Source organism: Nelumbo lutea, chromosome 3 (genome assembly GCF_056320005.1).
Source record: "Nelumbo lutea isolate HS-2025 chromosome 3, American lotus-T2T, whole genome shotgun sequence".
NCBI lineage: Eukaryota > Viridiplantae > Streptophyta > Magnoliopsida > Proteales > Nelumbonaceae > Nelumbo > Nelumbo lutea.
In genome coordinates this window covers 12,455,354-12,470,425 of record NC_142686.1, presented here as the reverse complement: position 1 = coordinate 12,470,425, position 15,072 = coordinate 12,455,354, and the positions used below count along the sequence as shown (strand labels likewise).

Below are 15,072 nucleotides of genomic sequence, written 5' to 3'. Positions count from 1 at the left end.
CCTTATTTATGGGTATTTGTGCTTGTATTCTTTGATGCTATACTTGTTTACAGCCCGAACTGGGCAGCTCACCTGGACCATTTGCAGTGTGCATTAAGCTTACTATGCCACCATCAGCTATTTGCGAAGCCTTCTAAGTGCTCCTTCAAGCAGACCCAGATTAACTACTTGGGGCACATCATCTCCGATGGACAGGTGCATACAGATCCGGAGAAAATAGCTTGCATGGTCGCTTGGACAAGGCCCAACTCCCCACGGGCCCTCAGGGGGTTCGTTGGACTTACCAGGCACTACCGCCAATTCATTAGAAACTATGGAGTTCTTGCGGCACCACTTACTAGCCTATTGAAGAAGCACGCATTTGAGTGGGATCAGAAAGCTGATGAAGCCTTCCAATTACTCAAGAAGGCTGTGACCACATCGCCAACATTGGCTCTTCTCGATTTCAATGTGGAATTCGTGGTAGAAGCTAATGCCTCAGGCAAAGGAATAGGTGCAGTCTTGATGCAGCAGGGCCGACCATTGGCCTTCTACAGCAAGGCCCTCTCCCCTCAAGCCCAAGCCAAGTCCACGTATGAGAAAGAGCTCATGGCCATCGCTCTAGCGGTTCAGAAGTGGAGAGCGTACCTCCTGGGCCAAAGATTCATTGTGCGCACAGACCACCGCAGCATCAAACATCTGCTGGAACAGAGAATTCTGGCCCCTGACTAGCAAAAGTGGGCCTACAAGTTGTTGAGGTATGACTTTGTCATTGAGTATAAGCCGGGACCTTCTAATGCTGTTGCCGACGCACTCTCACGGGTGGAAGACCCACGGGTGGAAGACCCTCACATCACGGGGGTATCGCGGCCAACTTACACCTTGATAGATCAGTTAAAGCAGAAAGCCCACGACGACACTCACCTAGCCCAGATTCGGGCCCAGGTTCTTAAGGAACCAGCTCTCACTTATGGGTACACTGTGAAGGGTGATGTTCTGTTTTACAGAGGGAGAATGGTGATTTATGACAAATCCAACCATCACTAGGAGCTACTGCGACTCTTTCATGACTCAGCCCAAGGGGGACGGACATTCAGGGGCTCTTCGTACCTATAAACGTTTGGCCTTGCACTATTATTGGAAGGGAATGAAGCGCATGCTGCGGGAGTATGTCGCAAGATGTGCTACTTGCCAACAGAAAAAGTATAACACACAGGCACCGGCAGGATTGTTGCAGCCTCTACCCATACTGGAAAGAGTTTGGCAGGAAGTCACTATGGACTTCATAACTGGACTCCCCACCTCTCAAGGGAAGTCGGTTGTGCTGGTGGTTGTAGACAGGTTGAGTAAGTATGCGCACTTCATTGCCCTCTCCAGACCTTACTCAGCATCCACTGTAGCTCAAGCTTACATACGGGAGGTGGCCAGACTTCACGGAACTCCCCTCTCCATCTTGACAGACCGGGATCCCCTCTTTATGAGTTCCTTTTGGCAAGCTGACTTCACCGCTCAAGGGGTGCACTTACTCCACTCAACCAGTTATCACCCACAGACGGATGGGCAGTCGGAGGTAGTCAACCGGTGTTTGGAAACCTATTTACGGTGTTTTGTGGGAGATAAGCCCAAGCAGTGGGCTCAATGGTTACCATGGGCCGAGTTCTAGTATAACACCACATTCCAAATCTCTGCAGGAACCACCCCTTTTAAAGTGCTCTATGGGTGTGACCCTCTATTTTACCATACAAAAAGGGGATATCATCAGTTGCTGAAGTTGAGACCCAGCTTTCAGCAAGGGACAATATACTCAAGACCCTCAAGTTCCATCTTCAACAGGCCCAGCACACCCCACGAATCATGCACGCAGCACCTCCTCTGAGGTTTGTTTACATGTGCCGTCCACGTCAAGATGTTTGAGCAGAGTCTGTTAGTTTGTTACAAGTCATGATCTCGAGCTATAAATATCTGTAACAATCAATTGAGTGGGCATGAATAAAGTAATCTCTAGCCTCTCCCATCTCTCTTCCTCTTCTCTTTCTCTCTCTCTCTCTCTCGTCCATTTCAGGAGGGTGAGCTCCCTCGAACCAGCTCTTCTACTGTAACGAGACCAACAATCCCATCACTTTTCGTGCTGGTTCATTTTTGAGGGTGGATTTCTTTTGGGGGGTGTCATAATTCTCATCTTTTTGTACAGGACCTTATACAGTTGATATTAATACAATACTTTTCCTTTCAAAAAAAAATCATCCATTTTTGCATCCTTGTCTCAGCTAGACTTTTTTTATTACATGTTTCTTGATTTTCCAGTACTGTTCCATATAGCATTGCCAGTTCTATAGCTGTCTTATAAAAGTTTTCCTTTTAGTCTCATATCTAAACAATTATATAATAGGCAGAAAATGTAATTTTGCCTATATGTGGATCAAAATAGGACTAGAGAGAAATTTTCTTAAAATATCATTGAAGTATCAGTACTATTCTGTCAATCAATGTAAAAAATATTGAAACTAATATTGGAAAGTTGAAGTGCTGCTTTGTAATGTACTTTCCATTTTCTTTTATTTGCTTGTCTGGGTGCAAAGTTTCATCACTGTAATTCAAAATTGACGTAGATTGTTTTCAAACTGTTTGTGGCCATTTTGCATGTGGCATCAACGATGAGCCCTAAACCGAGTGCAGTCAAGATGTATGAGCTCCCAAAGTGTACTGATATTTCAGCAGCTGTACTTTAGGTTCCATTTTAATAGGAGTTTCCACACACATATGAATACTCTTATTTTAACTATGACATTCTGAGTTGAAGGTTTTTGTTGTCTGTATAGGAATTCTTTAGATGCCTTGCTATATGCCATACTGTGCTTCCAGAAGGTGATGAATCTCCAGAAAAGATCACATATCAGGCTGCATCTCCAGATGAAGCCGCTCTAGTTACTGCTGCAAAGAACTTTGGTTTCTTCTTTTATAGGTTGGTCTTATCATATCTATTATGTTTTAGTGGGAAATAAGGAATAGCTTATGTTCTCATTTTCCATGCTCTCAGATTCCTTTATTGTGCATTTACTTACATCAATGATAAGTGCATTTCAAATAAGATGCGGTTTTGTTTAGATATTATTCATTCCTCTTCCTTGGTTGCTTCCTGACCATTGATTCTTTTTTTTAGGCGCACACCCACCACTATCAAGGTTCGTGAATCACATGTAGAAAAGATGGGTAAAATCCAAGATGTCTCTTATGAGATTTTGAGTGTTTTAGAGTTCAATAGGTAGGTCTTACTCTTCTGGTTCTCTTGTCTTTACAATTCAGTTTATGCCTTTGTATTGGCAATGATGGTCTTGTATTTTTTTGACATGCAAATAGCACAAGGAAGCGTCAGTCTGTTATCTGCCGTCACCCAGATGGAAGACTCGTTTTGTATAGTAAGGTGAAAGTTTTAGGCTTTGAGACATAGAAGGTGGTATCCATATAGGAATTTTGACATGAATTCAGAAAGACGTTTTTTTTTCTGCAGGGTGCTGATTCTGTCATATTTGAAAGGTTGGCAGATGACGATAGTCAGGTCAAGATTTTAACTAGGGAGCATTTAGAACAGTTTGGATCTTCTGGTTTGCGTACACTTTGCCTGGCATATAGGGATTTGAGTAATGACCTATATGAAAGATGGAATGAAAAATTCATCCAAGCAAAATCATCCTTACGAGACCGTGAAAAGAAGTTGGATGAGGTATGTTCTCCTTAAAGATAGATGTGTTTTGTATTTGTGGAACTCCTAGTAAGGTATTTTTGTCAGAAAAGAGATTTCTTGTTAATTTTTAGTTATTTTGCCTGCACTCACCAAAATTTTAATACCAACTTTTCTAAATCATTCCCCTATTTCAAAAATCAAATGCTGAAAGATGATTAACAGAGATGTGAAAAAAATGCAAGGAAAGACAAACATTTAATAGATATTTTGTGATAAGTTGACTGGAAATAGATAATGCTGCTTTGAGTGCAATCAGATGCCCAGATCCTTCTCCAATAAGAAGAATGATGAACTTGAAAATTATCACAATTAATAGACATGGTGCCATGTTTTAAATTTTCATCATATCTGACATAGACGTAGGGGTATAACCGTACAAATTGGGCCTGATTGAGGTCATCCCTAACCAAACCCAAGGTATTGGAACTTCAACCCTAACCCAACCCAATGACTTTGGGTTGGACTGGTATCCAGGTTATTGACCCAATTTCTTCTCTCTCTCTCTCTCTCTCTCTCTCTCTCTCTCTCTCTCTATATATATATATATATATATATTAAAACAAGGAAGTCTAGAAATTTTCTCCTTTTTTTGAATTTTTTATTTTTTTAATTCCATGTCATTTTTGAAACAACCAATGAGATGCACTTTCCTAATAACCTAAATAATCTCTTCTCCTAAACTACCTCCCCCACTTTCTCCAAAATTATCTCTAACTCCTATTTATCTTCTAAATTATCTCTAATTCCTATTTATCTCCAAAATTATCTATATCTTCTATTTATCCTCTCCCCTACTTTTTATCTATATTTATCTAAAGAAATTTTGGATTAAAAAACTTAAGAATTATTTAAATATTCTAAAAAAATTATATAATAATTTTAAAATACTTATTGAAAACACAAAAAATAATTTTATATTTTTACAAAATATATCACGAAATTATGTACTAACAGTTTAAACTTTGTTTTTCTGGATTTTCAATTTAAATGTTTTTAAAATATTTAATAATATGTAATAGCTTTAAATAAATAAAATTCAAATAACAAAAAAGTTTAAATACTTCATAGATTATTTAAATATTTTAATAAATAAATATTTATCATAGCTAGATTCTTCAAAGTAGAAAATTAATTATAACATAATATTGAAATTAATAATAATTTAATATATTACAAAATTAATAATGAAATTATGTAATAATAGTATAAATTATGATTTTATGGATAATTAAATTCAACAATTAATTAATATTTTAAAATTTAAGTATTTTACATATTATTTAAGTATTTAAATAACTAAATATTTTAAATAACAAAATATTTAACATAACTATATCTTAAATTGTTAAAATAAAAATTATATATATGTAATAAATTTAAAATAACCTGAAAAGTAGAAAAATAATTATTAACATAATATTGAAATTAATAATAATTTAATATTTTTAATATTGTAAATAACTAATTTCACTTATATCAAGTAATAATTTGAGAAAATAACTTTAAAAGAAATTATACTTATTAATAATAATTTTAAACTCTTAATCTGTATTTATTATATAATTATATATACTAAAATTTATATTTATTGTATTTTAGTAGTTATTTATTTATTTTTTGTGATAAATGTATTTTCAATGATTATGTATAAATTTATTTTGTGTTGTTGTTTAACACAAAACTTTCAATAATTATTGGAGATTAAACTACTATTATTGACATTTTTAAATTTAATTTATTGTACTTATTGTATTTATCGTAATTTTGTTATAAATTATTGATTAATATTTTACTAAAGATTAAACTATTTTTTGAGATTATACTATTTATTGACTAATTTAATATATTTTTAGTACTTATTGTATTTTTGTAATTATTGTAATTTTTCATTATCGATATATTTTCAATAATTGTGTATTTTCGCTATAAATTTTCAATAATTGTTGGAGATTAAACTATTGTTATTTATCAGAGATGAGACTATTAATTTAAATAAAATTACTAGTGTTCATGAGTTGGTTCGGTTCAGTCGTATGCTATTTGGCCAACCGAATTGACCTAGTCAAGTTGGGGAGTTGGTCAGCTGAAACCGACTGACCTTTTGTGAAAATCGGCCCACTCAAGTTGTATCGGTTTGGGTTGATTTTTTGGTTTGGTCAATCGGTTCAAAAGATTTAAACTTAAAAATTCAATTTTATTTTAAAAATTGTAGTGCAATTAAAAATAATTTTAAAAATTAGATTTATGGTATAAAACATTTTGGACTAATAAATATGGGAAATTTCCCACTTTTCCATATTAAAAATTATATTTAAAATATAAAATATTAATATATATTCATGGTTAGGTCGTTTGATTTTGGTCGGTTTACAAATGGCCAAAGTGAAACTGATCCAACTTGGTCGAATTGGGAATTTTTTGTACCAAAGCGAACCTAAAATACTAGAAAACCAGCCAACTCAGGTCGAGTTGATCGGGTTGGTCAGTTTCATTAGTTTGATGAATAAACCTAATTGGAATTAATTATTGTTATTTTTTTATTATAAAAAATTTATTAAAAGTAGTATATATAATATAAATAATTATTAATTATTTAAAAAGTTGAAAATATAAAACAATTGTATACTCTTATGTATTTCTGTTAGGGTCATTTATTAGAACACACCTTATAGTTTTACATATTTACTTAAACCTACCTTATAGTTTTCATTTTACCAAAACATCTCATATATTTTACAACTTATTTACTTAATCAACCTTTCATTAAGGAGTGTTTGTTTTGCCATTAGGCCCATGATTTATTATTCCAAAAAATACCCTTAATACTTTTCTGTACAGAAAACAAAATTGACCAAATATAGCCAATAGAGTGGTTGCCCGTGTTTTATTAAGTGCAAAATTGGTATTTTTATTTTTATTTTCTTTTGATTAAATTTATTTAAATGAACATTAGGGTCAACATTGTCATTTTCCACTGTCATCTAATGGAAGATTGATTAAATCTATTGCAAATTATAAGTGATGTTTTAGTAAAATGCTAACTGTAGGGTAGATTTTAGTAAATCCATGAAACTTTAAGGGGTATTTTAGTAAATGACCCTTTCTATTATTTAGCTTTTGCTTAATAAATCCCGTGCATTGCACGGGTCCCCGCTAGTTTTTACTAAAATGTTCCTACTTGGATTTAAGATTAGGTTGACTGACTTTAGAATTGGTACATATAAAGGGATAAAGCTATGGTACTTCACAATTACTATACTTGTGTTACACAGGAAAATATTTTCCCTTTATACTTAAAATTGTTGGTACGTATAGATAAATGCAAAATATGAAGGTTGTCAGGCTCAGGCTGAGCTGGGTTGCCAAAGGCCTCAACCCTAAGGGGCAGGTATCTCTGATGTTCTAATAGTTTAAATTTTCATGTAACACAAAACTTCTTCAGGTGGCAGAACTAATAGAGAAGGAGCTGATTTTGATTGGATGCACTGCTATAGAAGATAAACTTCAAGATGGAGTTCCTGCCTGCATAGAAACACTTTCTAGAGCTGGAATCAAGATTTGGGTGCTAACAGGGGACAAGATGGAAACGGCAATAAATATAGCTTATGGTGAATTAGGAGTCTTTTCACTTTATTTATTTCTTCATTTTCTTTCCAATCCACTGTAGTAATTTTTTTTGTAAGTCTGAGCTCTGTTTCTCTTCTGTTGTAGCGTGTAGTTTGATCAACAATGACATGAAGCAATTTGTCATCAGTTCAGAAACTGATGCAATTAGAGAAATGGAAAGCAGGGTAAGTAACATTTATACAAGACACTTTCTTGCATGCGTATGAGATGAAATCTTCACAATTTAGACTGGTCTGCTAAACCTATGACAGGGTGATCCTGTGGAGACTGCACGCTTTATCAGAGAAACAGTTAAACAAGAGCTGAGAAAATGTCTTGAGGAAGCACAACAGCATCTACATACTGTATCTAAACAGAAGTTGGCACTTATAATTGATGGGAAGTGTTTGATGTATGCATTGGATCCAGCTTTACGGGGAAATTTACTTAACTTGAGCTTGAATTGTAGTGCAGTAGTTTGTTGCCGTGTTTCTCCACTGCAGAAAGCACAGGTACATTCTTTTGTAACTTTTTTGAGGCATTGAATGAAAGTAGTTTTCTCAAAAGAAATGTTATGATGAATTTTTCAACCTACTGACTTGGCTCTATGTGCACTAATTAAATTAGCTTTAGACTTTGACCTGTGATTTGGAGAAAGATTCAATAAAGCAAATTTTATATTTTGCCAATTGATCAAAAGAAGAAAATTTTGCATGGCATTTCTCAGGTGACTAGCTTGGTTAAAAAAGGTGCAAAGAAGATAACACTTAGCATTGGAGATGGTGCCAATGATGTTAGCATGATTCAAGCTGCCCATGTTGGCATTGGGATAAGTGGGTTAGAGGGAATGCAGGCTGTCATGGCTAGTGATTTTGCAATTGCTCAGTTTCGGTTCCTTACAGACTTGCTTCTTGTGCACGGCCGATGGTCATATCTTAGAATTTGCAAGGTTTTACTTTACTTAAGCCACAAAATTTATGTCAAGTTCTTTTTTTATCACTTCTGTGTTAAATATGTATTTTTGTTGATTGCAGGTTGTAACATACTTTTTCTACAAGAACCTTACATTTACTTTGACTCAATTTTGGTTCACCTTCCAAACTGGGTTTTCTGGTCAGAGGTTCTATGATGATTGGTTCCAGTCTTTGTATAATGTTATTTTTACAGCTTTGCCTGTGATCATTGTTGGACTTTTTGATAAGGTAAAGTAATCACTTTCCCAAAGTGATCAGTGTATGAGTTTTTTTTTTATAACAAAATCACTATAATAGTTTAGATTGGCACTGTGGCCCTAAATATTTAGTGCCTAATGGTAATCGATTACTTTTACATGTACCTTTTAGTTTGTCTATTTTGTTAAATATGTAAATGGAAAATGTGCTGTGATTGATTCGAGGTTATGCTTTGCCAGGATGTCAGTGCTTCGCTTTCTAAGAAGTATCCTGAGCTATACAAGGAGGGAATAAGAAATACCTTCTTCAAATGGAGAGTTGTGGGGGTTTGGGCTTTCTTCTCTTTGTATCAGTCACTGATCTTCTATTACTTTGTGACTATTTCTAGTCGTGGTGGCCAGAATTCTTCAGGCAAGACATTTGGGTTATGGGACATCAGTACCATGGCCTTTACTTGTGTTGTGGTAACTGTCAACTTGCGTCTTCTTATGGCCTGTAATTCAATCACAAGGTGGCACCACATTAGTGTTGCGGGTAGTATTTTGGCATGGTTTGTTTTCATCTTTCTTTATTCTGGAGTTATGACACCATATGATCGACAAGTAAGTCCTTTTTTATTGTCTTAATTCTTTGTTCAATTTCTTTTCTTTCTTCTGCCACTAAACCAGTGTGCTGATTTGCTTTATTGTTCTGGGTCTCATGCAGGAAAATATATTTTTTGTCATCTATGTCTTAATGAGTACATTTTATTTCTATCTCACACTTCTCCTTGTCCCCGTTGTTGCACTTCTTGGAGACTTCCTTTACCAAGGGTAAGACCTAGAATTATTTGTTTCCTGAAGCTTGACATTTGATTGAATATGTAGTTTTGTTAAGGATTGGACTAAATGAAATATTTGTGCTGTAATATCTTTAATTTCTATGTAGGTTTGTCTGCCAATCCCCCATATAAACTTGATATATATATATAGAAAACTCCTCTGTAGCATCTTGGGGGCCCTCATGTTTTGGCAAGCATTTTTTTTTCCATCACTTGATACGTGATTTGTTTACTACTCGTTGCATAAATGATTCTCATGAATTGTGTGTGTGTGTGTGTGTGTGTGTGTGTGTGTGTGTGTGTGTGTGTGAACAAGGGATTTTGATTGCACACATAACAGTGGGAGTTTCTTGGGTTTGGGGCTCTGTGACCTGTACACTGGTCTGAGGCCTGGGCCCCTAGCCATGTGATTCGTTATTTAGAATATTATGATGCATTACTATTGAATAAGTCCTTTCTTATCATCATCAGAGCATCGTCCCAACTATATGGGGTCAGCCACATGATCCTGTTTCATTGTTCTGTTCTGTTTAATACCATATCCATTATTAAATTATGAGCCCTTTAAATCATTTCTTACTACAACCATGCCTTTTTTGGCCTGCCCCTAGCTCTTTTTCTAGTTCCTTCAGCTTATAACAAATCACTTATAGGTTCTGTAGATGTTCTTCTCTACATGTGACCAAACCATCTTAGTCTACTATTGAATATGCATATTTTAGATGCCAAATTATTTGAAGAAATAGAAATAATATAGGAATTTTTCATAGGAAATGTATGATATGTGAATAATATGGATTTTCAGAATATGGTATAAAGATATAGGATGTATTATTTTAGTATATGTTTATACCATGAAAATGCCTGTATTTGTAAATATGCATATTTTTAATTGTTCGTATATACATTAACATGTATAACATGCCAAATTTTCATTCTTTATTTTTAAAAGATAATCTATTAAATGCATATTCATTTTTAACCAACCTATTTACTGTATCATGTATGTTTCATTGAAGTTTTTTTTTTCCATTATTGAAACCAAATTCATCATGAAGCTTTTTTTTTTTTTTTGTACTTCTCTGTATATGTATTTTTGCCAACTATGGTCATACCTAAAGATTGCTTATGTTGCTCTTTTGCACAGTTATCCCCCACTAGGCGATTACAGTAAAATAAAAAATGCAGCAATAATCATTGGGGCCCCAGTCCCATATAGAGGTTGTGTAGCTCTATATCACCTATATTATTAGGACTACATGAAGAGATTTTGGCATAATGCCAAATTCATATGCTACTATATTTTATTCAACTCTAAGTAGAATCACCTTTACGGATTATAAGCTCTATGAAATGCTTGCTTGTCAGTGACTCATCACCATCAGTGCTGTAAAGCTACATTCTGTGACGGACATTTAAGAGGCAATTTTGTTATAGCAGTTGCCAATTCTTGTATTCATATTTGTGATACCACTGTTTCTGATTCTATTAATTCCTTTCTGCACATTTTTTAAAATCTTGTTCTCACGGTTTTAGGCTTCAAAGATGGCTCTGGCCCTATGACTATCAGATTATTCAGGAAATGCACAGGGATGATCCTGATGACAGTAGCAGGACAGAGTTGCTGGAAATTGGGAACCAGCTGACACCAGATGAGGAAAGGAGCTATGCAATCTCTCAGTTACCAAAAGAAAAATCAAAGCACACAGGTTTTGCTTTCGACTCACCAGGCTACGAGTCATTCTTTGCTTCGCAACAAGGTGTTTTTGCCCCACAGAAGGCCTGGGATGTTGCCAGAAGAGCCAGTATGAGATCACAACCGAGGACAGAAAAAACACATTGAATTAAAAAGTATATGTACATCTTCTTTAACCAAAAAAATTTGTAAAAAATAGCTGTGTCATATCATAGTTTCAGTTCGTTGCCCATTTTTGTTACTCCACCCAGTGAGCCCTTGAGGAATTCATAGTGTTTTTAGGAGTCATTTACGATTTTCAGTATTACATTGGTCCAATTAATACAAATGACATTCTTTTTCATGTAAAATATTTCTATGTTTCCAATCTAATTTACTGGTGATTTGAGATGTAGGTTAATGCAAATGCAATTGCATAGTAAAAGAGTTGCTAGAAAAAAAAAAGGTTTGTTAATGGAGTCATGCAGGAAAAAGCTTGTTAGACAGGAGCTGCTTTTGTACCTTGTCAATTCAAACAATCTATTGGATAGGGAACTCTCTGGATCAAAGAGTACAAGATTTAAAAGATAATCAATCCACTATGACTAGTACATATTTTGTTGGGCGAAACTCCTCGAGTGAGGCAAGCCCATCAGTCTCGTACTCGCACACAACAGCAGACACAAGATCGTAGGGAAAATTTAGCACTGCGAAGTGCGAACCTAGGTGGACGCAGACGAGGAAAGAATGCAATGGGAAGTTGGGAACATGTAAGAAAATATTGCACTGCATATGGAAATCATAAACTGAGAGTTTGTTTGACAGTGAATTGAATTCTCCGACTTTTGAGTTGGGCTGCAGCACATCAACCGATCATTTTTGGTAATTATATGTCTACATACTGAGTAGATGTTCTGTAGATCTGTCATGGGTGGGTAGCTGGGAGGAAAATATGGAATTTGGGCTGGCACAGGGAGTGAATTACATTGAATATTTATGGAATAATACGGACCAAAGCAAGTAGTCTGTAATCTAGTGTACAATATACGAGACATTGCTCCACTTGAGATTCAAGCATTGTAGACACGTGTTTTTTATGCCTTTCAGGGCACATTTTTTAAAGGAAACTGAAATTCATATATACCTGGATTCCATGGTATAAGAGATATCACGGTTCCCTATAACTAGTGGATTGTACTGGTGCCCTTCATTTCAATCTCTCTCGCATTCTGGAGTTGGTTTTTTTGAGACCCTTTAAGTCTAGTTCAAGTGAAGTAGTCACTTTAAAGTTTATTCAGATGACAAAAGTCCGTCTTGCTCCAGAACCAAAATACAAAGCTCAGGGTCTCACCATTTCAATCCAACCACCCCCCACCCCTCCCCCAACAAGCATAAGATACATCCAAACAACAAAGTAAATTAATCTATATGTAACACAAAAAGCCTCTGGTAGATTTTTTTGAGGAAATTCATAAGCTCATATTCAAAATGCTTTGCAAAATGTAATAAGAAACAATTCCTCAAATCATAAGAAGTCTCTTTTTTTAATACATGAGAAAAATAGATATTCATTGATTGGTTCAGTTCGGTTTGATTTCAAAGAAGAACCTGGAAATAATAATAATAGGGGTAAATTCCAAAGACCCCCCCATGTACTATGGGGTCAGTGATAAAGTCCCTGCAACAAAGACCTTCTGAACTTAACCCTCTTCCGTTAATATTCTATTAGTTCGAAAAAAATTTCATTCGACTGTTTAAAGTTTTTTAAATGTCCAAATTACCTTTTTATACTGTTCACTATCTTCTCCATTCAACCTCAAATACTCTCACCCCCTCCCAAACCCGACCATCGCCAGCCAGTAGTGACAAGACCTGTGTCATTCTAGGTCTCTCATTTCACTCCCAAAGAACATAACAGTCTTCGGCGGTTCCATTCTGGCAAAGACCTATGCAACCCATCTGATGTTCTCTTGAAGTGAACTGAGAGGCCCTGATATGGATGAATTGATGGTGGGCCATGACTGGGTCTGAGTGTCCTAATGGTTGAAGCAAGTCCTAATGGGTGGGACTGTTAAGATAGATGGACCTATTCAAGTAATGAAAGGTCCTGGAAAGCTGGAACCAACAGTAAGTACTAACCTGAGAAGCTTGGATTTACCCTTCCATGCCTGGTTGAAAGAAGTTTTCTCTAAGATCACAAAATTCTGTGGAGGAGAAATGGAACTATTGGATATCTCCAACCTCCATGCCGCAAATGTAAAGTTGGTAAGGGTGAAACCAGAAATGGTAACCCAGCTGGTAGAAGTATTTTCTGATAGGGTTTCCTACAAAGCTTGGATCGCCTCATGCCCTTATCCAAGCTGGCAGACTTTGTGGAGGTACAAGCAAACCCAGGCCAAGCGCGGTTCAGTCCTGGTCACCACTGAACAGGGTAAGTTCTTCTCCAATGGCTTTGATCTCGCTTGGGCCGAGTCCGTCGGGTCCTGCAACTTCCTCCACCGGCTTCAACACATGGGCGACGGCTTAAAGGCCATCATGGTTGACCTGCTCTCCCTCCCTATGCCCACTATAGCAGCGGTATTGGAGCACGCCGCTGCTGCTGGGTTCATGCTCGCGCTTAGCCACGACTAAGTCTTGATGAGGAAGGACAAGGAGGTCCTCTACATGAGCGATCTCGACATCGGGCTTTCCCTTCCCGACTACTTCATGGCGTTGTTGAGAGAAAAGATTCATACGCTGATGGCTCGGTGCGACGTGGTGCTGCATGCCGCGAAGGTGAAGGCCGAGGAAGCGGTCAAAATGGGTTTTAAGAGAAAAAGGGCAAGAAAAAGAAAATAGAAAAAATTTAATAGGGTATTTTGGTAATTTAACGTTTTTTTATCATCTAACTTTGCGATTAAGGGATCTTTGTTTAGCGGCTAAAGTTCAGGGGGGTTTGTAAAGTTCAGGGGGGTCTTTGTCACAAAAAAAAATATATATATAGGGGGAATTTTGTCATTGACCCTATAGTACAAGGTGGGTCTTTGTAATTTAACCTAATAGTAATAATAAAAGTTCTAAACTAATAATATCTTTATTAGCTAAACAGAATAATTTAATGTGTAAGTTATCATAACATATTAGTATGCAGTTAAAAACTTATTATTATAATTTAAATTTTGTAAATATTACCTTTTATACTATTTATTATACATATTTGAATATTAAAATGAAGAAAAATCATCAAATCATTTAAGTGATTTAATAATCAAGTGAGATTATGGTCTTTGTGTTTTGGGTTCACATCTTCAATATATTTTAGAATTTATTTCAAGGCAAATTTGGTATCAAGGCTAGTTCCACCAAGTTCATTAAAGGTCAATTCTGTCAAGGCCAATTCTCCAAGTCGGGTAAGGTAAACGACCCTGGAACTGGGTCTAAATTGGTTTCATTTGATTCTAGGTAATACCTACCCATTTGATCACTCCTAATTGAGATATTCTTTTTATTTCACACAAAGTATAAACCATCTTCCAAGGAAAAATAATTTTTCCAAGAAGAATTTCAAATAAACATTTATTATTGTTTTCACCTCCACCTCCCCTATTTCTGTAAAGAGACATAAATTAAGCCCATCACAAAGAACCAAATATTCAACAAGAATGGAAGTACCATCACCATAGTGGTTATGAAAATCAAAACAAAACACCCTGGAGCTGAGGTCCTCTTCAACAACACCACCTCCTTTACTTTTACTGGGATTACCATGGCAAGCCCTAGATTGCCAATAAATCAATATGAAGAGCATTTAAGATGAAAGTTTTTGCTTTGAGAGGACGGGTTTTGCATGAATGAAGTTTAATTCCATAAGCCATTTGTTTTGGTTTTGCAACTACCTCCCTTCCTAAAGCAGCATAGACCTTTATCTTAATCCTTTCTTTGTATGTAGTATGTAGGTACCCTTACACTAATTTTAATAAAATTAATAAGCGGTTTGTTCCATTTTAAAAACAACCCACTGTTGCAGCAACAATAGAAAGAACCATTAGTGTAAGACTGTTCTGACAATGGAGCCCTCAAAACCTTTATCATAAAGAAT

The 15,072-nt window shown here is 35.8% G+C and overlaps 1 protein-coding gene and 1 long non-coding RNA gene across 3 annotated transcripts in view; one reads left to right on the top strand and one right to left on the bottom strand.

The window, feature by feature from the left end:
- Positions 1 to 11,365, top strand: part of LOC148862998 (phospholipid-transporting ATPase 3-like) — a 72,576-nt gene extending 61,211 nt beyond the window's left edge. For both annotated transcript variants that reach the window (XM_088978009.1, XM_088978011.1), the window contains exons 16-27: positions 2,799 to 2,941; positions 3,140 to 3,241; positions 3,337 to 3,400; positions 3,488 to 3,700; positions 7,164 to 7,329; positions 7,433 to 7,512; positions 7,600 to 7,839; positions 8,055 to 8,276; positions 8,362 to 8,529; positions 8,739 to 9,101; positions 9,205 to 9,311; positions 10,856 to 11,365. In XM_088978009.1, coding sequence (XP_088834135.1) covers positions 2,799 to 2,941; positions 3,140 to 3,241; positions 3,337 to 3,400; positions 3,488 to 3,700; positions 7,164 to 7,329; positions 7,433 to 7,512; positions 7,600 to 7,839; positions 8,055 to 8,276; positions 8,362 to 8,529; positions 8,739 to 9,101; positions 9,205 to 9,311; positions 10,856 to 11,162 — 2,175 coding nt within the window. In that variant the 3' untranslated portion in view covers positions 11,163 to 11,365. The remainder of the gene's footprint in view (positions 1 to 2,798; positions 2,942 to 3,139; positions 3,242 to 3,336; positions 3,401 to 3,487; positions 3,701 to 7,163; positions 7,330 to 7,432; positions 7,513 to 7,599; positions 7,840 to 8,054; positions 8,277 to 8,361; positions 8,530 to 8,738; positions 9,102 to 9,204; positions 9,312 to 10,855) is intronic.
- Positions 11,366 to 12,391: 1,026 nt separating this feature from the next.
- On the bottom strand, positions 12,392 to 13,678 carry LOC148862997 (uncharacterized). Its single transcript, XR_016109894.1, has 2 exons — positions 13,134 to 13,678; positions 12,392 to 12,672 (listed from the first exon to the last, which is right to left on the bottom strand). It is a non-coding gene; the product is annotated as an uncharacterized LOC148862997 (long non-coding RNA).
- Positions 13,679 to 15,072: the final 1,394 nt, after the last annotated feature.